Source organism: Channa argus, chromosome 15 (genome assembly GCF_033026475.1).
Source record: "Channa argus isolate prfri chromosome 15, Channa argus male v1.0, whole genome shotgun sequence".
NCBI lineage: Eukaryota > Metazoa > Chordata > Actinopteri > Anabantiformes > Channidae > Channa > Channa argus.
The window spans coordinates 20,606,281-20,633,085 of NC_090211.1; the positions used below are offsets into that span (position 1 = coordinate 20,606,281).

General features: G+C 43.0%; 3 protein-coding genes and 1 long non-coding RNA gene across 8 annotated transcripts in view; 2 read left to right on the top strand and 2 right to left on the bottom strand.

Annotated features, from left to right (window-relative positions):
- Window positions 1-215: 215 nt before the first annotated feature.
- LOC137100387 (heme-binding protein 1-like) lies at window positions 216-8,724 on the bottom strand. The gene is made up of 4 exons (XM_067478201.1): window positions 8,324-8,724; window positions 4,316-4,454; window positions 2,337-2,517; window positions 216-1,292 (listed from the first exon to the last, which is right to left on the bottom strand). Exons 1-4 carry the CDS (start codon window positions 8,399-8,401, stop codon window positions 1,118-1,120), a joined length of 573 nt encoding a protein of 190 aa, XP_067334302.1. The 5' UTR covers window positions 8,402-8,724; the 3' UTR covers window positions 216-1,117.
- LOC137100388 (uncharacterized) lies at window positions 1,289-8,317 on the top strand. Its single transcript, XR_010910890.1, has 3 exons — window positions 1,289-1,480; window positions 1,608-2,544; window positions 4,819-8,317. It is a non-coding gene; the product is annotated as an uncharacterized lncRNA (long non-coding RNA).
- A 1,969-nt stretch (window positions 8,725-10,693) lies between the features above and the next one.
- fmc1 (formation of mitochondrial complex V assembly factor 1 homolog) lies at window positions 10,694-13,855 on the bottom strand. Its single transcript, XM_067478249.1, has 2 exons — window positions 13,681-13,855; window positions 10,694-11,249 (listed from the first exon to the last, which is right to left on the bottom strand). Exons 1-2 carry the CDS (start codon window positions 13,807-13,809, stop codon window positions 11,046-11,048), a joined length of 333 nt encoding a protein of 110 aa, XP_067334350.1. The 5' UTR covers window positions 13,810-13,855; the 3' UTR covers window positions 10,694-11,045.
- A 4,110-nt stretch (window positions 13,856-17,965) lies between these two features.
- grin2ba (glutamate receptor, ionotropic, N-methyl D-aspartate 2B, genome duplicate a) overlaps window positions 17,966-26,805 on the top strand; it is a 113,726-nt gene continuing 104,886 nt past the window's right edge. The window contains exons 1-4 of one of the 5 annotated variants that reach the window (XM_067477482.1): window positions 17,966-18,864; window positions 19,954-20,336; window positions 23,089-23,226; window positions 24,822-24,929. In XM_067477482.1, coding sequence (XP_067333583.1) covers window positions 24,903-24,929 — 27 coding nt within the window. In that variant the 5' untranslated portion in view covers window positions 17,966-18,864; window positions 19,954-20,336; window positions 23,089-23,226; window positions 24,822-24,902. The other 4 variants (XM_067477480.1, XM_067477484.1, XM_067477485.1 and 1 more) reach the window with 4 other exon arrangements.

The window sequence follows — 26,805 nt, forward strand, 5'->3', positions numbered from 1 at the left end:
GTACACAGACGTAGTTAAAGCTGCACCAGTAAATGAAACATTCCTAACTACAGTATCACTGACATGTACAGTGAGTATTTTACCTTCAGTATTTTAAATGCGTAAAAATACTTGTGTACTTAAGAAGGAATTTATACTGATAGCCTGCTTTTGTGTAAATACTTGAATTGACACTGTCCCCGAGAAAATGAAAACATAAGACAATTACAATGATCCACACTTTAACTAATAACCTATTTATTAAGTTATGAAACAAATCCTCAACATTATATTTACTCTTATGACAGAAAATTGCGTAGACAGTCACATGATACAATTTCAGGAGTGTGACTAAACAAAAATGGCATCATCATGCAGTAAAACACAAAATTTTCACCACACACAAAAGCTTTCTGGACTAATTCACTGTATAACTACAAGATGTCTAACACAACATCAGCAAGCGACTTTCCGCTCACAACGATCCACCCATTCATTTATGAAGACTAGCTCTACTTTATGGCTCAGCTCCTTACTGAGGAAAAGGGTGTGTGCTCTTTCCAGTTAAGCTGCTAAATCACTAAATTGTAAAGTCAAGAGATGCAACTGTGTGTTCTACGGGGACGTCATGTAGGAAAAGTGTGGAAACCTCAAAGGAATGGAAAAAATAAATCATTCTAACGTGTTTAAAGATTAAAAACAGATTATTCGTTGAATCTATTCAACTCTATTAGCTGACCTTTCTGTTCCATAGACCCAGAAACCAGTGGCAGTAGCGTATCAATTTATCTAGAGGTAATTTCTTAACAATCTATTTTTTGTTTCTTCTAAAAACCTAAACTCTGTCACAGTGCTGCATGCTTTCACCTCTTCATACTGTTTGTCTAGACGTGTTTAGTCACTTTTGTCACCGGTTGTGTTTCAGAGCTACAGGTTTAAATATAGACAACGTGATAATGAATTGATGCTTCTGCACTGATGTTGAATTCTAGCTTCAAACAAACAGAAGATCAGATGGGTAAACATGGATCAACTCCCCATATTGCTGTTACCAATAGAATACTGATAGAGCTACAGGACAGTTTCTGTGTGGTGAAAGGGGTCAATAAAGTATGAGATTTGTCTGACTGAATGGTTTCTATGGCTCTTCCTGTAGAAACCACACTTCATTGCGGCGTCCGTAAGGCTTGAGTGGGTCGTAGCTGCAGCAGAAGTACTGCTTCCGCTGGAATGGGGCTGTCTCGCCCAGGGTTCGTGTCAAACGCAAGGCCTCTGCTCGATACTCGCTCTCTCCTGCGAAGCCTCCAAACTGCCTGTCCACACAAGAAGAAACGGGGGCGAAAGATAAATCAGGTGGATAATTATAGTGTTAGTTCAACTGGATGAGTTATGTCGTCTTAACAAATGCACTGACCGACTTGGGAGGAAGAAACAGGGACCTAAAATACACAGTGTACTAGTGGTCAGGGAAAGCTGCTCTAAACCAGCTCCATCCCTGTTAGTGAGTATAAAACTTTATTTATATTGCAACTTTCCAGACCACAGTTTCAGTGGCGCACAAACACAGATGACAAAAGTCTTTTCTTATCTAGCTAAGACCAAAATGTCTGTTTTGTTCCATAATTTAGAAAAGGCTCAGTCACCACCACTGTTAAATCTGGAGTGCGGCACAGCCAGGACCCCCCCAGTCCTGCAGACTTCAGAGGCTCAGAAGACCTGTGTCAGCGTCTCACTGATACATGGTGGATTCAAAGGGTGTAGTGACTTAAATGTTAAAGGATTTCTAACAAAGGCAGAGCTGCAGGGATATGAGTCTGGAGACTTTGTTAGTTCATAAGTATGCAGCACAATTTTTGATTAACTTTGAACTTGTTTTGTCCCGTTGGCTTAAATGTGAATAAGATCACTAGTTTAGATATGAAAAGAAAGTTTTGAGATGTTACTAAAAGATCAGCTGGCAATCAAAAATTCTTCCGAGGCTCCTGGAAACCAGAGTTCAAAGCCAAGGAGCCAAAATGCTGTTGAAAACAGTGAACCCAAGACCCGGATGCTCTGATTTAACTACAGGAAGTTTGATTGTGTAAAATGGACAAATTTCAGGCTTCAGCAAGCTTCACAAATACTGTACATACTGTACAACTGGATATCACCAGTAAAGCAATGATAAGACACATTCAAGGAGGAAAGAACACAGATCCAGGATTTGATCCCTGAGGAACTCCAGATGTTAGTGAACCTGAATCAGACGACTGGATACAAACTGATATGTTAAATGAGAGGACACAATAATAACAAATACATTTAGAAATGTATAGTCCTTGTAATTATAGACAGCAAACAGTTTAAATGAAACCTACAGAGCATAGACGGTCATGCCTGGCCGCTCCTCAATCTTGATGGCGCTGTCGGTGGGATTCGGGGGGCTTTGCTGGTAAGCAGAGGGGATTTTGATGCCAACCACCAGCCGACGGGACAACACACCATCATTCCTCGGATACACAGTGATGATGACGGGAGCTGCCGTACCCATGGCCTCATCTTAGAGGATGAAGTGCGAGACAGAAAGTAAGTTTAGTAAAGTTGTGTGTGCTGTGTGGACAACATATTATTATTATTAGTATCATAATAATCAATCATCATCAAGTAGTTCATGTAAATCATCTTTGTAAATAGCATGAACTGAACCTAGACTTAGTCAGCTGTGGTCGCGTTCGTCTGTTTGTTCGTTGGTCAGAACATTGCCGTCATCAACACTGGTGCCTTATTCAACCATATCGTCCAATAGATTTAGGCAGCAGCAATAGGAATAGGAAACATTCATAAACTAGACATGGGGAAATTAGAAATCAAAATATTCCCGGTGCAGCTATTCACATTAAATTCAGATCAGACACTGGTATTATTTCAAGAAATCATTCCAATTAATAAAAATGTTACGAGCATTAAATTGAAATCACCCAGGAAAAAAGTTTGGAACATGCAGTAAAAAACACTGAACCAGGTATTTCCACTACTGTGTTGTCTCAAGCCAGGGACACAGATAAGGCTTCCAAAGACTGGACACATCACATACGACTTCTACTCAATGCCAGCTTGGAAAGGGAAACTGGGGGAAACACACTAGTTCTAGAAGAAGGCAAACCTGCAAATCCCGTTGCGTGTTCTTGTGCCAAAAAAAAAGCTTGGCAGCTTTTATTTGTGCCATTTGCACCCAAACAAAAAGCTGTAGCTCTGCCTCAGTTGCTGAGTTCATCTGTAAATGCAACATGTGTTACCAAGCCCTCATGCAAGAAACATCTCATAATGGATAGAGCTGGACAACATGGCTTCACATCCCGGACGATGCCCCATTTGTCACAGCTCGGCTCATAGACTGTGGCAAAAATAGGAGACACGTGAGACGTGAACTGCAAATTGTTATTATTTCATTTACAACGAATACAACAGGGGTCTGTGGGAGAAATATGGACCCATGTATGCACGGGCAACACTGGGTCCGCAGGGGAAAGCATCATGATTTGAATTGATATACGAAGATGCTCTTGAAGAAATTGCTCTGCCATCCACCAGGACAATGAGGTTTGTGACTCGGGCAGAAGTTCCAACAAGACGATGCTCCAACAATTAATTCAAAGGAGATTCTTAAGTGGTTCCACAGAAACTTTAAGGTGCCGGACAGGCCTGGTCAATCCCACTTAAAACCACTTGAACCCAACAGAACAGAAGATAAAGACTCACAAGAGCGTCTGCTAAGAAGAATGGACCAAAATCCGCCCTGAACACTGTGGCAGACACGTTTCTTTGTACAGTGAATCAATGCAAACAAAAGCTTCTCCACAAAGTAATAAATGAATTTGTGATTTAATGCACAAAACATTTTTATTCATTGGAATGTTAGGTTTTCTGCAGCTATGTCACCACATGGAGCAGCGTCTGGTCTGGACTTTATGTGAGCTGCACTAGAAATATGTCAAATGAAACAAACGATGACACGCTGAATCATTATTTCCACCTCTATAGATAAAATAAATTCTAGAAAAACAATTTAACTGGTCCAAGATTGTGATGTTTTGTTCTGCAGGATTGGGCACTTAGTGAATATAGATCCATCAGTATTCATTAATATTCCATACCATTAAAATATGGCTTTCCTGCTACATTGCCTTAATCAGATTAAGGAAATCTGATTACATAAATCAGCTGTTACTGTAGGTCTGTTTCAGTGCACTCGCCATGAGTACAGGAGGCTAATGAAGGCAGTTCGTAAGTCACATCCAACCCTATAAAGTCAGTGGCTGTTTATCCACGTGAACATTTGGTTTTCTTGTTTATTCACCTTGGTCGTTGCTGCCGCCGATGTACATCAGCAGCTTCCTCATCAGCTCCCCGGTCACTTGGTCAAAGGCTCGTCCTTCAGAGGAGACAACAGCGTATTTGGCTGCATCGTACCGCCGCACCTCAAAGCTCACGCCATCCTGGGGAAGAAAGGGAAACCAGGGGGTGGCTTAGGCACTGTAGCGCACACGAATGCTCCAGATTCTTCGTGCACACACACCCCCCCCCCCACACACACACACACACACAAACACAGTCGCTCTCTTCCTGGGGATAAGTGCAGGAAAGGTTAAGCTCAGATATGATTCACCTCTGACACACTGATGCTGACAATCTGCTCCTAAGGACAAAAGCCTTGAACTGGGGGTGGGATGGAGGCTTCAGTGTGTGTGTGTGTGTGTGTGTGTGTGTGTGTGTGTGTGTGTGAAAGCAACGTTGGCTGCCAAATAAGATGCAGATGAAATGTATGTACACTGATTTAATTAAATTTCTTCTGCTCTGCAGGGTTCAGTCAGCTTACGGGGAATAATGGGCATCAGGCTGCACGGTCTTACATAACAGGGTATGGACAAACACACTCGACCCCCCCTCACCCACCCCTTCTCCCCCCCTCTCTCGCCAGACACACAGCATTACTACGATGCAACAGTTTTGCCATAAGTGTGATTAAGTGGGGTTAATGTGGAGCACAGTCACTCAGCTGTGCTACTGAGCAATAACTTTAAGATGTTTTGTAGGAATCTGGTCAATAGACACCAGGACCCATGTTTCAAATACAACTTGTTTTTCGTGATTATAATGCACAGTATTTATATACATAAATACATTTACAGCGTTCGTGTTTTTCTCCGAATGGCTCAATCAGGGAAGAGTTATGTGGTACATGCACATCTAAACCTACGTGCTGGTCAAAGCAATGAAAAATAATGACACACTCACTCAATATAACCAGTATTGTGACCACACACCATGGAATTGTTATCGTAGCCCCAGAAATCCAGGGACTGTGCTATATTTATTACTACAAAACTGAATCCTGGTGGGTTTCATTTGGCTGAAAACAGATCTCTGCAAAGTGACCCAATTTAATTTAAAAAAAACTAAACCGTGATAGTAACAGAACAATCCAGGTCCATTATTGAAATGCAGGAATCACTAAATATCTATTAGTGCTGTTAAATGCATAATTTAGAAATAGAAGAAATGGAGCAGATGCTTAAATCTGCCGACTCACAACTGAGTGAGGGGACTAGTGAGGGAGGACATTACTGATTCACCAGTAACTGGACCTTCCAGATACATATTTAAATGATTTCTTTTAATGTGTTTGACCTTTTTGTCTAAAACACCAAATGAAATCAACCCTGATTCAAAGTGGTAGTAAAGCAAAAGAGTTTGAGCCACTAATACCTGTGTGTAAACATGAATGTAATCCAGTATTTTTGCTCCTAGAAATGACCCGAAAGAGATGCAATGCTGAAACACAAGCCAACTAAAAAGAGACACAAATTGATCCCAGGGAAAAAGAAATCATAGAAAATTAAACAATATAACTTAAAAAGGACAAATATTGAAACAAAATGACCAGATAGAAACAGAAAAAGCCCAAAGAAACAGAAAATGGCCGAAAAAAGATAAAAATGACCTAAAAGAGACACGACACGGTCTCAAAGAGAGATTTTACACGAAGGATTTAAATTCTTTTTAAAACTTTTTGTCCCGAGGAGCCACTTTCCTTCCCATCTGTCCAAGTTTATTAAAATGATTTTGTCTTCATCTCGTAAAGTGATTTCCCAGGCTGTTGTGTTTGTGTTACTAACCCCTCTACATCCCAGTCTTACTGCAAACCCACTGCGTTGCGACCGAGGACCTGAAAAACCTGCATAGTGGTCGTGTAATCAGAGCCCGCAGCACAAAAACACAAGGTAACATTATGTTATCATGAAAGTCCAACTGGTGACAGCAACACAAGCTCCTGCATAGTAATTAAAAGGACTGTGCTGCGGACGGCCTGTCAGTGGGACCCCCATTACCCCTGTGTACAGGAGACAGACCGAGGACGCAGAGCCTCACTTGTGCAATTAATGTGTCTGTCATGTGTCTGCTGGCTGTGCATGTGTGCGCTCGGCTGCTGTCTCATGTCGGCGTATGCGGCGATAATTATTCTGTGCCCACGGAAGAAGGTATCATCAACACTGCGGCTGTTAAACTGCCTCATCATTTCATCTTCTGTCAGAACAACCTGCGAGGTTCATCAGCAAACTTCCAACTGAACTTCAGCAAAGCGTCAGAGGTTCTGCTGCATGTGTGTGTGTGTGTGTGTTTTAATTAGGCGTGTAGGGTGTCGGTGTTAGAGGACTGTTCCACAGATCAGGTGACGAGCTCTGATTTCAATACCTGCTGTTACATACGAGTCAGGTCCAGAGATTTAGTGAAGCTCCAGCTTTGACTTTCCGCACGTGATTCTTTTCACCAAACTTCAGGCGTAAACATTTTCCAAAGCAGCTCTGCATGACTTTCCAGTCTACTTGTGACTTTTAATAACCAACCAAAATAATTCAAAAAGCACTTGTTGGTAGAGATACTGCTGCTGTCAACGGCCTGTTCTTACGTTTCAGCATCACACTGTTGGTTTGCAGCATCAGAACAGATCAGATTTGCTCTGGGTAAATGTGTCACTTTGGGTCATCTGATTCCCTTCCTGTGTGCTCAGTTGGGCTGGAAATCCTTTGTCTCCCTGTTTGAACGTTAGCTGCTGTTCAAAGATAAACACACACACACACACACACTTCCACGGGTGCTTTGGTCGATGGTTATTTTCAGATTTTGGAAACGAGTGTGTGCGTGTGCGTGCATCAGTTTCCTATGTCACTGTTCTGATGTATTAGTGTTTCATTGTACACACTGGATCCATATCTGAGCTCCACACACCTGAGCTGCATCCTCCTGGGGCAGCGAAGGGTCGGTTACCTTGTGCCCTGTGATTCTACATGCATGCATGCACGTAGTACCTCTGCTCCCCCCCCCTCTCTCACACACACACACACACACCCGAGGGGGTACAAGTACACAGAATCCATATTCAGGTAAAAAGCACTTGCCTAAAATTAGCCTAATCCACCGCAAGTAGAAGTTTTACTTAAGTTAAAGTGCTAGAGTTTGGTGCAAGTGTTTACATCCCCCTACTCTGAAATGCCACAAATACTTAATAAAAGTTTATTTTAATTAATTTAATTGCATCCTCTTCAATTCAATTTCAGAGTAAGGGCACGCAAACGTATAACGTTACATATATATTTTGGTTTATTGTCCTTTAAAAATAAATTTAATTTAATTTCTGATGAAGGAACATTTCTCCCTGAATGTGCATAAAATATTATGCTGATGAAGAAAATCTTAGTTTTACCCTTTTTGCCATTTCAAAACAAGTGGATGCAAACTTTTGCACCCAGCCTGCTTTAAAATGTCAAAGCAAACAGCGACTGTTGAACAGCGTTGAATCCGATGCTGCGCGGGTCTAATCCAAATCTCAAAACGTTTTCTAATACATTTATACTAATTAATAAGGAGGGTCATTAAAATTAAGGATCAGAAATGTCGTGGCGTGGAACAGTAACAGCAGCTGGAAAAAAAGTGCCACTGATTTTCACCACTTCGTGAACCGACAGGTGCTTCATCCATCATAACACGTCATCATGTTAAAGAGCTGCGTAAAGTGGCTAAAGCTGTTAAATTGTGTAGCAAATGCTGATTGGCCCCCTCTGCCCCCCACGCTGCGGCTCAGCAGGCTTCCTTATAGGTCACAGGCTGCCAGTCAAGCTCACGGGGGTTGGGATGAAATAGAGAAACAAAACAGACAACAGCAAAATCGTCGTACTACAACATTTTTAGAGTGAAGCGTTGGGGAAAATAACATGGGAACTACTTATGGAGAGAGGCGCACAAATTGCAGAAGCTCTAAAGATCCTATGATGAAGTTGCGCCTGACAGGTGCCCACTGCGCGCTCACCTTCGTCTCGCTGCTCAGCAGCTTATATTCCGTCTCCTCGCTGCTTCCGAAAAGCGAATTCTTGATCATGCCAAACATGTCACCTCTCCTCTCTCCGCTCCTCTGGGTCGTCGTATGTTCTCCCTGTCGTCCTTGATCCAGTCAAACTGCGCTCTCTCTAATGACGGACTGACTGTTTTTTTTTTTGGGGTGGGGGGGGGATTGTTGGAAAAACCCGTGATGAAGAAGCAGAATCCAGTTGCTCCGAGGTGCGCGCTTAGCTCCAGGGAGCGCAGATGTTCTCCTCTTGTCTTTACGCAGACTTCAGTTGGAGATGCGGACTCCTCGTCTCCCTGCCGAACTAAGGAATCAACAAATCAGCCTGCGCTCCGGCGGGCGGAGCGCCTGCGCCTTCCTCCTCCCCCTTCTCCTCCTCTTCCTCCTCCTCCTCCTCCTCCTCCTCCTCCTGAAGTCGTCAGTTTTTCCTCTAAGCAGCTTCACGCCCACTCACATCACCACCATTCACTCTTAAACGCTCACTTAAAGCCGGGGGTCAACATGACAGCACAGGTCCAGCTCCCCCCTCAGTGCATTACCCCCAGCTGAGACCGGGTTAAAATACACTGACTTACCTAACAGACACCTCGGGGGGGAGAAGCAGCATCACAGTCTGTGGGGAGCCGCCTCCTCCAAACCAGCAGAGCCGCTCAGCCCTCTAGTGCCGTTTGCCATGTCTGTTCCACAGCGCATAACACAGCAGGGCGAGGAGCAGCACATCTCCATCCTGCTTTGTGCGCACTATAAATTCTGACACAAGCTGTTGCTTTGTCAGTATGCATCGCTGCTTTCTTTGCAGGGCTGTGTGTGTGTGTGTGTGTGTGTGTTAGTTCGGGGCAGCGCACGGTTGTTTCTCTTACTCCCTGCGTCACTGTACGTTGCTTTGCTTTGAGGTTAGTCTATTTAAATTCCCACTGAAGGCAGAGTTAGTCACCACTGGAGACTAAGGAGGAAACATGAACGTGGTAAACGGATTTAAAAAAAAAAACAAAAAACCCAAAAGTGGGACAAATAACAAACAGTGGGCTAGAAAAAGGGGCGGAGTGGAGTGTGAGGGAGCAGGATCCAGCCAAGGTCCCTGCAGCATACTGGGAATATTCCTCAGCGCGTGGGCAAAATCACTGGGAACCTCATTAAATAATAGGGCAATAATATTAATTTCAACACACACACACACACTTCCTGGTAAATGCTGAGGATGGAACTCGCAGCCTTTTTAACTTCAGTGCCTGATGTTCATTACAACCCACTGCTCGTGTTTAGTGACGCAGTTGTGTCTGTTCGGCGTCTTCTGGTATTATTATTTTTGACACGTTCCTCTTGTCCCATTACATTTGTCGTGTTCCCCGCAACATTCTGACCTCGGCGTCTCTTTCCAGTTGCCCGATGTGACTTTGTATGTTTTTGCGCTAATCGAGTTCATATTTGTTCCACTTGTAAATATGGTTTCTGCAGAAAACTCAAGAGTCCAGACCTTAAACAGAACAACTTCTAAAAGCTGATGTTCACGCTGTGTGGTTATCTCATATAAAATCTACGCCCACTGGCCACTTTATTAGGTACACCTGTACAATGGAACCCAATCCAAAACCAGTGGCTCCGCCATGAATTCTGCTTTCACTAGGTTGTAATTTCTCAGCTTTTAAGATGCCCTGTCAGAAAAGGGATCATTCTACTCTTTGGTGGAGTCGACTGGAGTTTATTAGGTTCTAATGTTTTGGCCACTGTATTTAAAATAAATGAGGTACAATGATTACTTGAACAGCTCCAAATAAAAAAAAAAAACAACAGAGAAATTATAGCTCTGTAAAATTTCAGAGCCGACTGTGTCAGTGCAGTGATATGTGCATTTATATAGTAACAGCACAATGTATTAGTTGATTATATTTTAAATTCAGAAGTAGCTAAAGCTGACAGATGGTGATGTGGTGATGCAGGGTGTAAAAAGAGCAACACGTCCCTCTGAATTGCAAAAAGAAAAGCACCGCGTAAAAGGTGTCTGTTGTATTGTTATGTTTCAGACTTATGTCCCATCGCACACTTTGACAAAACAGATGGACAGAAGACAAAAAACCAGAACGGCCGTGTTCACCTCAGGAAACGGAGGCAGGTCTCAAATGCAAACACAGTGTGTGACTTTATAACGTCCCACTTGACAAATAACATATGCTGCAAATATCCGTAATAATTCCATCTATCTAATAAGTCAGTTTCAAATTTACCATCACTTTGCTCCTTTTCTGCATGTGAATGCAACAAAACAAGGCTTTTGTTACCAGTTTAACAGATACACAAAGTAAATGTGTTAATGTGATATTCAAAAAACCCAAAGTCTAACAGTTATTAATATTTTATTGGGCCAAATAGACCAAAATGGATGAGTATTTACAGTCCATTAGAACATTTGTTATGTTGAACAGCAGGAGGTCAGAAGCTATAAGATAGAGTGCATCTATAACAGACAAGCTTATATTTTTACAGTTACTTCAAACACACTGTTGATAATCACAATATTTCCTGCCCTTGAACACTGGTAGAGTACAACAGCAATAATTCCTGCAAAGCAGCTCATGATGGTGCCATCTCCTGTCTACCAGACTCCAGTCAAACATTTATCTTTGGAGTTCACATGAGGCCACAGAGCAGATATCGATTTTGTCTTTCCATGGTGCATCCTTCCATGACTTTATTTCTCCCAGCCTTTTCCTCCAGGCTGAGTTGGCAAGCGGAGCCCCACTAGACCCGCCGCCTCCTCCAGCCTGCGCTCTCCTTTGCCGTGGTAGAGGTTGTGCAGGGCCTGGTGGTTCCTGGAGGATTCCAGCAGACACAGGTATGTTTGTGAAGCGTGGTGCGCCTCCTGCTGGGCCCGGCAATGCCGTTCTCCCGTCACCTAGGAGGAGGAGAAGAAAAATATTATTTGTGCAGATCAAATATTATGCACGTGTTCACCTGGGGATAATCGTCACCACAACCCTGCATTTAAAATACTATACTTCCCTGGGAGGCTGTTTTTTTTTTTTATAATCAATGTTTCAATGTCAATGTTTTTTTAAGCATTACACCACTTTTCCAGTCTTTTCTTATCCCTTTCCCAATTTGTTAAAAACCTTCAATTCATATTGAGCAATTAGAAAAAGAACCGGACTGTAATTACAATCTGGTGGTGGTCAAGTGGTCGATTCTTTTGAAAAGTGCTGGAATTTCCGACATTTTTTTCTTCATTTATCAAATCAGTCGCCACAAAAGAAAAAAAAAATCCTTTAACATTAACACATATAGTTTTGTCCCTTCATTAACTGTACTGGCAAACTGACAAACTAGAGTTCCCTTCTAGCTGTTTTGCTTCAGTGACTGCACATGCATGAAGCCCCCAGGTGAGCCATGTTCTCCCCAGCATACATAATACACGCTCTAAGCGTGTATGCGTAACCCTTCAACAGGCAGCTGTGTACTAGAGAGGAGAGGAACAAACACTATCATGTCTAGAAACACTCGAAATTAACTTTTTTCCGTATTGCTTTCGTTTGGGCAGCATTTAACAGGGATGTCTCAGTCCACTTTTTCTGTCCCCTTCCAAGTACTTTAAGCGTCTGATATGGCCCTCGTTTATCTGACACAGTACAGCTGTAGTGACAAAAGGTAAGACAGCACTTCTCTACTGACCCACTATGGCAGCAGCACTGACGTACTGTAGTGATGTGCTTCAGAGTCACAACAGAAAGTCAGGACACAGACTAAGTCATTAACAAAAACGCAGGCGGATTCTCACAAGGCACATAAAAAACAAAGTATTCCACATGAGTGTTGTCAACTTCCGTATAAGACTTGTGAAACTGACATAATGTATCACTTTGTTGGTTATCTAGAAGCACAGAAGCAGCCAGAGTGGAGCTTCCCTCACAGACAATCTTTCTCTGGGTACAAACATGCCCACAGAAACGCTTAACCCACGTTAAGCAATGTTTCCACAAAAGAAACTTTCGCTGGGAAACAGGAAGCTTATTTCGGCTGAAACAACCTGCTGCTGGTGAAGTTATTCCAACAACTAAATGCACGGGTCAGTACTGGCTCGTGATGGGAGGCCAGCATGGAAGCATCACAGTTTGGTGTACACAGGTTGAATTTGGAAACCGTTAGGCGCCAGTCGGTGAAGGTTCTCAGTCATCCGAAGATTGAATCATGTCAACTGGACTTCTTTCTTCTTGGTTAGAAACGTTTCACTACTCATCCATTCCAGTCTGACACTGAAGAAGTCACTCGGATAAGAAAGAAGTCCAGTTGACGTGATTCAATCTTCGGATGGTAGGTGGCACTGTGGTTTTCTCGGCCTCTTGTTTCCCCCTTCCAGGTGTTGAGCCTCCACCCATTAGCACATTTAAACTTAATTGGTTCCCACCCATTGGCTGTCCTGAATCCATCTGCTGCCAAAGACCTTTACAAAAGGGGGCCGCTCCTTAGCCTGTTCTCGGTCTTTTAGCCTAAGCCTGCCCATGTTTGTGCTGTGTTTTTAATTATGCTATGTGGTGGGAGGCTGGTTTTGGGGTGGGGGACTCCATACGCGTGCATCATGTAAAAACATACTTTGTTAGAAACACTAGGTTAAGTGGTTGGTGCCAAAATTGAAAACTGTTTGTAGCCTAAGCAGCAAAGCTTTTGAGGTTTTTGTTTCTTCGTCATGCTGTAGAAATAAGCACATAAACCCTTTTAATTGTATTCATCTATTTAATTTGACACAACCTACTACTTCTGTCCTCTACCACTCTTTTGTTCAGTTGGTTTTTATGACTCATTGTCTGAAAAACTGAATTACAATAATTTAACAAAGTGCGAACTAATCACTAAAATCCATAACTACTTCATTGGTTAAAAGGTAACTGATTAACAATCTTTCATTAAATCATAAATTGTGCATTTTATTTAACAGGACATTTACATTGACCTTTTTTTTTTGAAGAACGTGTTATAGTCGATGAATTTTTCTATAGAAAGCGCTTTATCACCTTCAATTTAACTCCGAGCTATGAGGCTCATTAGCTGCTCGCTAATTGTTAGCATATCCTGCTTAAGTCACCTTGTGCTTAGCGGACACCTGCCATTATAAAATTGGCACAAAAAAAACAACGCGATGTCAGCCAAGATATTCGCTGTATCCCCGCGTTTGGACAAAGGCTGAGGGGCAAAAGAGATTTTAATTTAACGAGCAAAACCTGCTAGTTAACGGATTCGCTGCCAACAGCCACGCACCTCCAGTGCTCTTCGGAATAGTTAAGCTAACTGTGGTAATATTAGCTTAAACGCAATAACGAGACAAAGACACTCGCCTTATTTTTCCGAAACTGGTCCATGACGTAGCTGTAGGCCAGTGACTGTTTGTAACTCGGTCCATGTAAAACGCGTAATTCTTTCAGAATCCCCCGACAGACCCGCAGAGGTGATGACAGCGCTGCCATCTTTGATCGGTGTTTGACTATGGGGCACTTGAAGGCAGGCTGCTCAATCCGACACCGCACAGTCGATCTACTTCTTGTTTCTCGACCACAGGGCGGCGATGCGCCTCCAATTGGTTCCTGCGTTCCTGCAACACTTTAATGTATAAAAGAGACACAGTCCGGTGCCTGTTTGAACACTGATGTAGGTTTTATTTTGCTGTGGCCTCAAACAGGCCAGTTATTACAGGTCTTTAAGAGATGCATCCCAACGACGCTTTATATGAAAGCAATGGGGAAAAAAAAACCCAGTTCTACCTCATAGTAAAATGTGTCGTAGAATATATATGAAGACAATCAAAGGCTTCAACGTTTTAAGTAAATCACATTAAGTAAAAATCTAAACTGCAGCCTTTTTAATACACCGTTTTGTTACAATGCTCCCATTACACTTAACAGGTAGCAGAGGGGATTTATACACTTTCAAAGATTGTTCTAACATTTTATAAAACAAATATAAAAATGGAATTCACGAAGATATTCACTTTTCAAGATATTCAATTTTTTTAAAAGTCATTTCTTTAAATCTGTTTCAAACCCAGCAAGAAGTTAATACATTAGACAAACTGGCCTGTCCAGTTAGTTCAACAGCCAAAATATAAGATACAAAGTCAATTATTACACAATATTTACTGTGTGTTGTTTTTATTTTTTATTTCTTTAAAGTGTTTTAAAAGCAGAATCCCAGTTCCTCCAGTGTTGCAGAAGCTCTGGTGCTGCATTGACAAGGCACACACACACACACACACACACACACACACACACACACACACACACACACACACACACACACACACACACACACACACAGGGGTTAAAATGAATGAGGACTGGCTTGTTTCTTCATGGATTGTTTGTTGTGTTTAATAGCAGAGAGCATTACATGGGCCAAGGAACCAAAGTGCTGCTTGTTTTGTTGGATTCATCGATCATCAGCCTAGAGAGTGGAAACCTGCAGAAACGCATTGTCCTGGGTCACATTTGAAGCCTCATTCACATGGATTCCACCATTCACTGCAAGGTAATGATGCCTATTAATTCATAATTTCACTATGCTGAAAAAATGTGCACTCTTCAACCATACGCACCCTGTCAATGTAGCTTAAGTTTGATTGTGAGCTAAGTAATAACTGTCTGATAAAGAGGTCAGCAGGGACACATGAAGGTACTGTGGAGACTTGTAATCATATTTACTTTCTTCTGGGTCTTTATTTTTTTGTGTTATAAGAGGTGGTAGAAGTACACGAACTCAACACTCAAGACTTACCTAAAAACAGTCCTTAGCCTCAAGCAGAAGTACTACTGCAAATACTTCACTCCAGTTAATGTACTCTTTACTTTGAACTTGAGTGAAGTATTTGCTCTGTGTTTTAAAATGTATTTTTAGTAGAAAGTACTGCACAAAAGTTATTTTTCTGGCCAACAATCTCACTGTAGTATTTTTAATACTATTGAACTTGATGCGTTTGATAACATTTGTTTCAACAAAGTTTCTGCGTAAAATTAAAGGCAGTGCCTCCAGAGAAGTTGAAGAAAATTCAACCAGTCCCTTTTAATTCGGCACAACCTTCAATCACTGCAAGTTTTCATTGCATTTTGACCTACACTCTGTGGTGTCCCTGAATGCCTCAAAGCAGAGCAGCTGACGAGTGCTTGCGACGCTTCGTGGCGTTAAAATATCAGATAACTGGGATATTAAATAATAACTATAATAATAATAGTAACGTGCAGGTGTTAGGAAGCTGCTGGGAAAATGCAGGTGTGTATCACAAACGTGGAACGTCTGCAAAAAGTCAGTCCAAGGCAACTACCTGATGTTGTGCATGAAAGCAGGTGGAACACAAACAAACTTGAAGCTGACGAAACTTTTCTAGCACTAAACACATCTGGAGACTCGCTGAAACGTGGGGACAAGACTGTGTGACAGGCTGTTGCATCCAGTTGTTTTGCAAGTGCTAAAAGGACGAAGATGGGTTGGATTAAACGAGCAGGTAACGCTGGTGTGTAAATCACAAAGGGATAGAGATAGTGAGGATTTTCTCACTGAAACACAACGCATTGGATTTTTGCAATTTTTTTTTACTTGGTCCCACAAAAAAAAAAGAGCTTAAAAACACTGCACTGTGCATCAGCAATCTTTATCGAAAGGAGGCCGCACAGTTAGGCCGCAGCAGTCTGAACTGTAGAATGTGCAGGTCTGAAGTCCAAATTCTAAAGTATTAGCATGAAATATACTTAAAGTGCTCGTTACCATGATTATCTATAAATGAATTGCACCTATTTTGCCACCTTGCAGCTGGTCAAGGTGGCGCTAATCACAATCACTTCAGGTACCAACAGATATAAAATAATAGACCAGCGTTTATTACTTTATATTTTCATTTACAAATCTACATCAGCAAAGTAACTAAAGCTTTAAAATGAATGTAGTGGAGATAAAAGTACAATTTGTCTTGGCTATTGCAGACGATATATTCTTGAGAGCATGAGACAGAATGTAGCGATGTATTTCAGTAAATGCTGTTACTGAGAGCATAAACAGAAGGTGGCATTTCACTGCTGGCTTTACCTTGGTGAGATGTTTTGACCACCTTTTTTTTTTTTTTTTTAAATTGTGTGCTGCTCGCTTTTATTTGGACACTTTTCATCAGCAATCTGTCACCATAGCAACACTGAGTTTGTCTTTGGGCGAAAAACAGAGAGAAGGATCCGTTTGCTTCACAACAGCGCGGACGTGAACTGAACGTCCTATAATCCTTTGTCCAGTTTGTTCAGCAAGAGGACCGAGCTTCATCACACGGGGGGAAGACAAACACAGCTTTCTGAGAAAAGCCGAGCTCGGGCCTTTAGGTTTGACCTATAAAGCTGAACATTGAATTATTCTGTAAGTGGATTACAGCATCACCCTGCAGCTGGAGGGAAAACTCAAGCAGTCACTTTGTCCTCGGAGGTCCAGGTGACAGGTGACCGGTCACTGCACCGCAGGGTCTGATGCTGCACAATAAACAGAGGCTGTAGGTCATGATGGTGCTGAGGTTTATTATGTTGTCTGAAAATAGCCTCTCACAAAAACCAGAACACCAAAATAATAACACCTCTGCAAAGTGCAGTACAATTCACCATCTGAGCCTGTAAATGAACTTAGAAATGTGCAAACAGCACATTCAGCTCTTTTGTGTGTGTTTCTTATCAAGTGTTCATCAAATTAGTTTCCCCTCAGCAAACTGTAGGAGCGATGCATGTTCCAGTACTGCACTTTAGTACAAGTCTCAGGTTCTTGCTCTTTAATGGAGCATGTCCACTTTGTTTCGCCTACTTATAGAGGGGACGGCATGGTGGCGCCTCACAGCCAAGAAGGTCCCCGGTTCGAATCCCTGGCCCACTGTTTCGACGTGTTTGGGTGGGTTTTCTCCAGTTTCCTCCCGCAGTCCAAACACATGCATGTTACAAATTTGACTTTGGGGCCACTTAGTGAATACAAGTGTTTTTTAACCGGTTCTCTCCTTGAATCTGTACGTGAAAGAAACCGAACGAGGCCTGAACGTCTGAAATACTTTAACTCCAGCTGAGTTTGGCATTTTTAAAGTACTTTTTAAAATTGGGTTGAGTCCTCAAACAGTTTAAAGTGGTAATTCTACTATTTTTTAGGTGGAATTAAGCAACGCACTCGTCATCCAACATCCAACAGAAGCTCCCCGGTGTCAACGTTGCCCATTGTCCCCGTGCTTGTGTGGACGGTTGTCTGTCTGTGTTGGCCCTAAACATAGACTAGACACCTTGTCCATGACAGCTTTACAGCTGGGACAGGCTCCAGCCCCCGAACCCCTGACTAAACTGATAACTCTGGACGCTCTGTGTGTCGATGGTTGACTCTAGGGGGAGCCAGTCTCTCATCAGTTCCACGCACTGATTTTGGTTCCTCGACATTCGCTGAAAGGCCCCCGTCTCTTCCTCCCTCCCCGTCCCTCTCTCTCTCTCTCTCTCTCTCTCTCTCGCTTTCACACTCTTTCAATGAATACTAATGCAGCGAGTGAGTCCAACCCCCCCCACCCCCCCATCTCCCCCACCTTCCTCCTGTTTTTTCGCAGGGATGGGCGGGAGAGGGGAGACAGAGCACCTCCAGCTCAGTATCCCTCCTCATGAGGCAGGCAGTGCTTGACTAGCAGCAGCCCCACAGACTAACACTGGTGCTGCAACAATGTCTAACCTGTGTGAGTGGCACATCATGTCAGAGCAGAGCTGAGGCAGAGACAGAGGGAGGAAAGGACATCTGTGGCTGCTCTGTGTCATCTGGATGGGAAGTCTTTTTTTGGGAGGGGAGACAGAAGAAAGCAGAAGGCAGCCGGGGAAGGGGACCAACTGGCAGCAGCCAATCCCCCCTTCCACACATCCAGACTGGAGACAACGGAGGCCACTGGAGTATTTGCTTTTATCTTCCGTTTTTTGTTCTTTTTCTTCCTCATCGCGCTGCTGGGAGGTGCTTTGCCTTTCCATTTGCTCGCTCTCTCCGTCCTCTGTCTTCTCATCTATTTCGCCATTTACCTGCTCAACAATTTCTTCTATATATGAGCCAGACGAGGAGGGAGAGAGAGGCAGAGAGACAGCGAAAAAGACAAAGAGAGGAGGGGGAATTTTTTTTTGTAACCCCCCCCCCCCCCATCATCTTCATCCTTTTTTTTTTCTCCCCCCTCCATTCATTCAATCATTCTTCCTTCCCTCTCTCCATCGCTATCCTTGTACAGCCCACGCTCCCTCCTCCCTTCGCCACCTCCCCCCTGCTCCTCCCCACCACTCCACTCACCGTCCACCCGTAACTTTGGCTACTTTTTTTTTTTTTTTTTGACTCCACCGCTGTTTTAATTTACTTTACAAAGCTTTAAAGGAGGCATTTCAATTGGCTTGCTTGTATTTTCTATTTATGCCTTTTTCACTTTTGTACCTTTTCCTATTTTCCCCCTTCTCTTTTTTCCTCCCACCATCCTATGCATCTTTTTGGGCGATTCTTAATTCTAACCATAGGTAGGTCTATTAAGAGTTTAGTGTCTGTCTCCGAGTCTTTGTTGCTTTTCTCTGTATGCAAGGTGTTTTATTATGTGTGTGTGTGGGGAGGGGGGGGCACACTCCCACTGTCCAGCTGTGCTATCACCATGACTTCCATCCCATCCGGCTCTCAGCTGATTGTTGCCTCATGCCGTGTCATCCTCACGTCACTCTCCGCTCGCACACTGTAATCTGCGTTTTCCCACTTCTCAGCACCCCCCCACCCCCCCCCACCCCCCACCCCCACCCCGCGACCACAGGAGCTCATCAAGCAAGCGCCATCTCCAGTCAGACATTTCATTTTGTTTTTGTCCATTAAAAAATGTCTGGAATGCTTCTCTCTGCTCATTCAAACGGAGGTGAAGGTCAAAGTGAACTCTGGGTTTTTCTGAGCCAGCACTCGTCCGTTCTATCAGTGTGTCATCTGTGTTTCTGCACTCCTCCTTTCCTTTCTCTCCCTCCCTCCCTCTCGTTCTTTCCCTCTCGTATCCTCCCGAACCGTCTCTCGTTTCTGCAGACAGACTCGCACAAGCACCCCAGGAGAATGGACTAGAAAAAAAACTCTCTTTTTTTTCCATCCAGAAGATATTTTTCCCCCTTTTTTTTACCCTCTTGCATAATTTTTACTTTTGTCCATCCTCCCACTTTGCTTCGTGCTTCTCTTTAATCTCTTATTTTTTTTACCACCCCTTCATCACTTCCACCCTCTCACCCCATCTGAACTGATCCACTCATTGATTTATTTTTTGTTCCATTTTGTGTTTTCATCTGCCATCTAAACAAATCTAAACGTCCCACCGCTCACACGTCATTGACTCGCTTGCAGCACAGACCAGTTTGCATTTTGCTGATGTTATTTCGACTGCTTCCATTTATTGGCACCACAAGTTGCAGATTATTTATGGGCAAATTTTCTTTGCATTATTAGAGCAGTTAAGCTGCCTGTAAAGTAGCTGAATAATTTGACGTGTGTGTGTGTGTGTGTCAGATGCATAGCAAAGTGAAGCAAACCACACAACTCATTTCCTTGTCCATCTCCTTTTTGTATTTCCACCTTTTTTCCCGAAGGAGATTTAACACCTCTCCTCTTCATTACATGAAGATAATGGGAGGTGGGACTCTTGAGCAGCTGTCTCCTTAACACAGCAACTCTGGATATAGCGGTTTTCCTGTGGAATTACCCTTTAAGTCCTGGATTTGATCCCAAATGAAAGAAATAATTAACAATTATTATAAAGTGCTCTAAATTTGGGACGCTCTCTTTTTTTTTTGTTGATATTTTTCTTGTAATGGACTGAAGCTGAATTCAATTTCCTTCTTTTCTAATGGGATTTCACTAACGCGGATTAAAGACTCGAGCAACATCGTTGTCCATTAGTTGATGTAATAGCTGTGGTTCCCCCTTCAAAATCAATTAGAAATAATATTTCTCAGTGTTAAGGGTTAAATAGGTGAGTACGGCACTTTGGGTCCACACATACTGTTGCTGATGGTTAATTAATGCTGATTATAATATTTCTGGTCATTAGCATCTTGTTTTGTGTGTGTGTGTGTGTGTGCACACCCAGTATGGGATGAATGTCAGTAAATGTTAGCGGATTATCAGAGATCAGTTATTTCCACTACACTCTACCACATTAGGCTTAAATTCTCTTTCCGATTCATCTTTTATGAGAAATAAAATCACATGACCTGATGATGGTGTTAAAAAAAAAAAATCACGTCACATTTGTTAAATGAATTTCGTTTTGTTTTGTTTTGTTTTGTTCTTATTAGCCACCATCTACCTGTCCAGTGCTGCTCTACACTCTTATTTAAAGCAGTGGAGTGTGTGTGTGTGTGCGCACTAGCCTGAGAGCAGTACACACACACACAGATCAATAAAGCAATCTACATGAAAAGACAGACTACCATGCCCTTTTCTCAACGCAGTTATTTTTATCAGCTGTTATTCCAAAGAAACACAGGGACGCACGCTGGCAGAGTGACTGTATATCTCATTTCCTTGTGGACTAAAATCAAATTTGAGTCTGCAGCAAAATGCAAACACACACACACGCAGACACTTTGTCCATCATAGCTGCAGCGGTGATTTACCCCATTTCTTTGATTAACTTTTGTCATTTGGCTCACAGCAGTTTGAGTTTTTACCGTGTGTGTGTGTGTGTGTGTGTGTGTGTGCGCACGTGCAGTACACAGTCAAGGTTATGGCTCTGTTTTGGTGAAACACACCTGGGACCATTCCACATTCCACTTACACGTGTTCACCTTCTGTCAAAGCTGTCTCACTGCTGTCTTTGTGTTGCCATGTCAGTCTTTCAGAACAGGTGAAACAAACTTGCCGCTCCAGTGTGACTGTCTTGAATTTTTGTGTGTGTGTGTTTGTTGGAGGGAAAAATGGCCGGTGATGTGAACATTATGTGCGACTCAGCTGGAAAAGTGCCTTTGATACAGACGATTGGACTAGTTTTATGCAGAGGAGGATGAGTTTTCGCCTTTTCCTGCACGGCAGAGTGAGCAGTCGCTGTCCAATTGAACTGTTTGGAGGACGGACACAGCTGAACATCATGTGCATGCGTATATATGCTTTTAGGCAAATTATTTTTAAACGGTTTTGTGATTCTCAACGAATCACCGATTCTATTTCTGCCACCTTATCATAGCGATTTATTTTGTGTGCTGTTAAATTAATGTTCCTGCCAATTTCCAAATCATGGTTAATGTAAATTGAATTGTTTCTCAGTCTAAATGAATAATGTCTAAATTGTATTGAGCAGTAAATGAGCTGTATTTAGTTGCGTATTTGAAGCATCCTGTCGATTTTTGGGTTTTGATGCCAAGAGCGAAGTTTGCCAAAGGTCCCCAAACAGTTGAGGAGATTTCCCAGGCAGTCGTCAGCAGCAAACAGGCCAGGAGAGCAGACAGCAGGGGCCGAGTCTCCGTCCTTTTCCTCATCTGCTTCCCAGTGGGACAACAACAACTCCTCCGTCTGATCACACTCTGTCAGATATTCTGTCTTCATTTACATTTCCCACTCTGGGCTGTCTGAAGTTTGCGTCCTGCAGCTCAAGTCAAACCTTAGACCTGTAAAGATTTTTTTTCTTTTTAGCTCAGGAAATGCAGCTTAACACCTCAGACTCACATTTAGCATGGCGCTGCGTGACCACCTCATCCATCATCTTGTTAAATGACTGCATCAGTCGGCTGAGCTCCAGCTAAAGCTCATGACGTTCTGCTGAGCGTGTGCGTCTCAGTGTTTGTGTGTGAGAACCCCGCTAAGCCATTAGAGAGCAAGCGAGGAGCCTATGTGGGACGACTTAAAAAGTACATCTTGATTTGTTTCATTGGCAGCATATTCACTTGAAGCGAGCGGAATATGGGTCATGATCTGATATAAAAAGGGTGTTCAATAATTCATCAGAGCTGATTAAGAAGACTCGTATCGATGTGGACGCTGTGCACGAGAGGACCTGGGAGTACGGAGCGTGTGCAGAGTGTGCAGCACAGCAACATTTAGGCCTCTTTTATAGGATTAGTATAAACTAAGAAACAAGCTGAAGGAGGCGGATTTTTATTTTTTTTTTTTTTTGTCGTACACGTACGTTCCACAGTACATGTGGCGAGTTGTGATAATGTGTTGCCGTGTGTGCATTTTGTGTGAAGCCCATCAATTTATTAAATATGAAAGTACAATCTGTTACCCTGCAGAGACTGGTTTATTATTCATCGACATATTTCAATTAATCATTTATTTAGCTAAAAGTATCGCCTTTACACTCCGCTTCAGTGTGGACTCACACAGGGAGTGTGTTTGTGATAGATATAATCAGGATTAATAGAGGGTATTTATTATTCTTTGGATGTGGAGCACAGTGTAGCTGGGGATGAAGGAGGAGACAATTCAGTGCTACAATACATTTTGGGATGGGAATGTATTATTAATCATATTGGCCTGGATTCTCCTTAAATTAGACAGTTTTATATCTGCATAAACACAAACATGCACACGCTATTCTACTAAAAGGAGATGTGAGATGCATTCAAAGTGATTAAGGATGTTTTCACAGCAGATTTGCGCTGTGCTTGAAGAAGAGTGTAATGACTGTTGCTAACTGTAAGGAGATCGGGTCCGAGGCTGCACGGTAGCCTCGCCATGACCTGCCTCTAACTCTCTGTCCTCCCTGTTCCCTTTGCGTTAAACAGACTGGCCGACGTCACAAAGCCAAGCGACGCCAAACGTCTCTTCCCGCCAACAGAAGAGAAGCTGCTCACGTGGAGGACAGTTACCTTGGAATTGCTGCTTGCACTCTTGACCCGTCGAGGATTTCACCAAAAGCTGCTGTGAGTTCCTTCCTCGGTCAAGTCCCCCCCCCCCCAAAATGAACGTCTGTATTTGCTTCAGCCGAGCACACACACCTAATGAGCTGCCCTGGTAGAGAAGTGAAACTGCATTTCTTTGATAAAGCGTAGCTGCTTAGAGCAAACAGACCTGCTGCTGGAGTGACACCTGAAAAGGATGAAGGGCTACTTCACCCCCTGATCCTTTTATTCTCCTATTTTTGGGGAGTTAATTAAAGTCATCTTTCTATTAATTGGCCGCCAACGTTGACAGATGTTATCATTCGGGTGATTACTCTCGTCTCCTCACAGAGCAACTGCCTCCAAATGTTAATTCCTAGTTTTATTGTGATGCATGCAAACATTTTTTTTCATTCTTTTAATAACTTTTGTTTTTTTAAATAAAAAAATAGGCATTTTTGGGGAATTTTTTACCATCCTGAACTATTACGGCGGAATAAAAATAAAAACATATAATTATGTATTTTATGGCCTCATGAACATGCAAATAATATCAAATACAAACCTGTTGCTTCTTCATCCAAAATCTCAAATGAAGCCATCGATCCATTATCTGTCACCACTTATCCCACGTGGGTCATGGGGAGGGGTCCCGGCTGCCATGGGGCAAGAGGGGGGGGCACACCCTAGACAGATTGCCGGTCCACCGCAGGACCACAGAGAGATACACTCAGACAGTCATTCACACCTACGGGCGATTTTAGATTCACAAATTAAGCGAACGTGTGGGAAGAAACTGGAGTAGCCAGAGGGACCCCCAGGCAAGCACGGGGAGCAAGGCCACGGCCGGCCTGGGCGCGAAGCCGCAACCATTAAGCGCTAACCACTCCACCATCGTGCTGCCCATCTCAAATATTTAAAAATCTTAAACACACACATGTCCCAACATCCAGCATCCTCTGGAAAGACGATTATACAAATGGAACAAATGTCCTTTACTGTAAAACCTGTAAACATTTGCACATAGTTATGAGACATAAGTCAGTTTCAAATTCTGTTTCCCTTTTTTTTTTTTAAACTTCCTGGAGGGACTGATAATTGTAATGTGTCATAGGGCTGTGCCGTATTGTATCATCCATGATATAATGGGATAAATCTTCCCCATCATAAGCACGTCGTATAATTTTGACGATATGGCTGCGTGATTTTGTGTTTGCGTACGTGCTGAAACATGAGCATGTCCGAGAATGTCCGCTGGTGCAGCCTGATTATTTTTCTCATTAATATCGTAACCACAAAACTATTGCAAAGTTTTTGTAAAATCGCTACAGAAAACACATTTCAATACTTGATGTTGTGCTGAAAATACCAATGTCAGTGACTTGCGTTTTACCCTTTTATGGTGGTGAATTTGTACAAATGTTTACGTACCAAGATAGTTAAGCCCAGCGGGGTCAATTAACGTTGAGAGGAGCCCCTTCAATTTGGTGGGATAAGGGCCCCCTGCAACACCTTTCTGCACGTGCCTGATGCTTTGGATTCAGTCTGTGTTAGGACAAAACTCAGCATTAGAGTATTTTTAAAACCGCTGCCTACAATCAATAAGCACATTGTCTTTTCTCTCCCGTTAACTGTAGATCAGCCTCCCTCAGTCTGAGGCTATGAGAGGGAGAGAGGAGTCCCAGGGCGCACCATCATGCTACTTCTGAGATGCTGGGATGAGACTTTGGCTGGCAAAACACAAGGTAAGACCATATTGATGCATGAGGCCTCTGCACGGCCGGAGCTGTCCGCAGTTTTTCCGGCGTTGTCCCCCGGAGAGAGTTGCTGTAGAAACCCGTCTTATCTCACCTCCGTGTTTGTGCGTCTGCTTTCCTAAGGCTCAGGGGTGGATGGTCTGAAACTTGCAGAGGCTTTTTTTTGTTTTGTATCTCACGCCAGGTTTGCTCGAGGGTCAGGATAATGGTTCAAGGTGGAGCCTGGAGACAAATGCTTTAATCCTGGGTTTTTAGCACAGTGTGCACTTTGATCAATGGCAAGCGTCAGCGCATGGACGTCCAACCTGAGCCAGCCCCCTGTTCAATCCTGGCTTTGTTTGCATGGCTCTTTTTTTTTTTTTTTTTGATGTGGCAGATGTGAGCAAAATTTTTGTGGTTTTTCAGTGTATGTGCGTAGCAAAGAGACAAGGAACAGTTTGATTTATGGAATAAGTTAGCAGACGACATCATTCTCTCGCTGTCCCAGGACCAAATTAAACAGCAAATGTATTTGCCACAGGGGCCCATGAGAAACCTTCATCATATCAGCACATTCCCTCCTCCCTCCATTCATTTCCTCACTGCTCAGTGCTAGAAATGTTTTGTTAACTGTTCACACGCTTTTTCTCTCGTCTGTTCGTCTCTTCGCACGACCTATTAATCAGCCCTGACATCCAAAGACTGTTTCTTTTTTTTTGGTGACGGGCTGGTGGGTTCTGTGGGATGAGGGTGAGGGAGGGGGGTGATGGACTATGTGCACAGTATGTGAGCACACTACAAATGCTACCATTACAAAGTTAGTGCCTTAGCCAGCAGCAGAGCGACAGCGCAGCTTCGTAATGAAGTGCTTCATCCTCGTCCGTCTGTCGTTCGCTGAGGGCCACACAGCTGCCTCGGCCGATGCTGACGCTGCAGATTCCCTAATATTGCTTTACGTCGTGAATCATTATCATATATATATAGTGCCAGTCAAAAGTTTGGGCACAACTTCGCATTCAGTGGCTTTTGTTTCTAGACATTTTTACCATGAAATAACAGATGGAAATATGTAGAGGTGTTAAAGAAAAATGATGCTCAATAGCCGTTTCTGTCTCTTGATGACTGCTCACACACTGTTGGAAATGCTTTGTTCAGCTTCACCTGATGGTTTCAGCTCAAAGGCTATTTGGTGGAATTTGCCTCCTAACAGGAAATAGCCCCGTTCAGCTACTGTAGTGACGCACATTATGGTTAGACCCACTCAGCTAAGTGAAGGCAAATCATCGACATTACTTTAAGACGGTATGGAAGGTTTCTACGAGTGCAGTCAAAAAAACCCACAAAGCGCTGATGAAACTGGCTGTTTTGAGGACTGAGCAGAAGTTTATTAGACTTATCATACCCGCAAATCGCCAACAGCGCCGCAGCTTAGAGCCTCGTTTCCGAGTTCAAGCAGTAGATGCAGTATCAGCAGTATAATAATAACAGGAACACAATGGCCCAATGCTGATGTTTTTGCGACTGAATGTGGTTGTTAATCTGATTAACCTCTGATCTCTGGCTCTGTGACCGCTGTCAGTACAGTCAGATCAGAAGTCATGTATGTATGTTACCGTCTCGCTTCTCTGCACATATTGTCGCTATCATTCAGTGTCTGGTTGGGCAAGGTTCCAAATAGCTGGACGTTTAAGTTTAAGACAAACTGGAAGGAGCATATTGGAGGATGCTGCGTTTAGAATAATAACTTAGAACAATCATTTTTGCAACAAAGTGTGTTCAGGACCTCAGCAGTGTTGGGTGTCAGTTGCAAACATAAAAGTGAACCATCAACTCTGTGATGTGAATGTAGCCTCAGACCAGTGGGAATCTGTGCTTTGGTCTGTTG

Coding starts and splice junctions, on each gene's coding strand:
- fmc1 (XM_067478249.1), bottom strand. CDS start 13,809: ATGGCAGCGCTGTCATCACCTCTGCGGGTCTGTCGGGGGATTCTGAAA. Junction 11,250..13,680: donor ACCAGTTTCGGAAAAATAAG/GCGAGTGTCTTT, acceptor TCCTCCTCCTAG/GTGACGGGAGAACGGCATTG.
- LOC137100387 (XM_067478201.1), bottom strand. CDS start 8,401: ATGTTTGGCATGATCAAGAATTCGCTTTTCGGAAGCAGCGAGGAGACG. Junction 4,455..8,323: donor TGCTGAGCAGCGAGACGAAG/GTGAGCGCGCAG, acceptor TTTCTTCCCCAG/GATGGCGTGAGCTTTGAGGT. Junction 1,293..2,336: donor GGCATGACCGTCTATGCTCT/GTAGGTTTCATT, acceptor TTGTGTGGACAG/GCAGTTTGGAGGCTTCGCAG.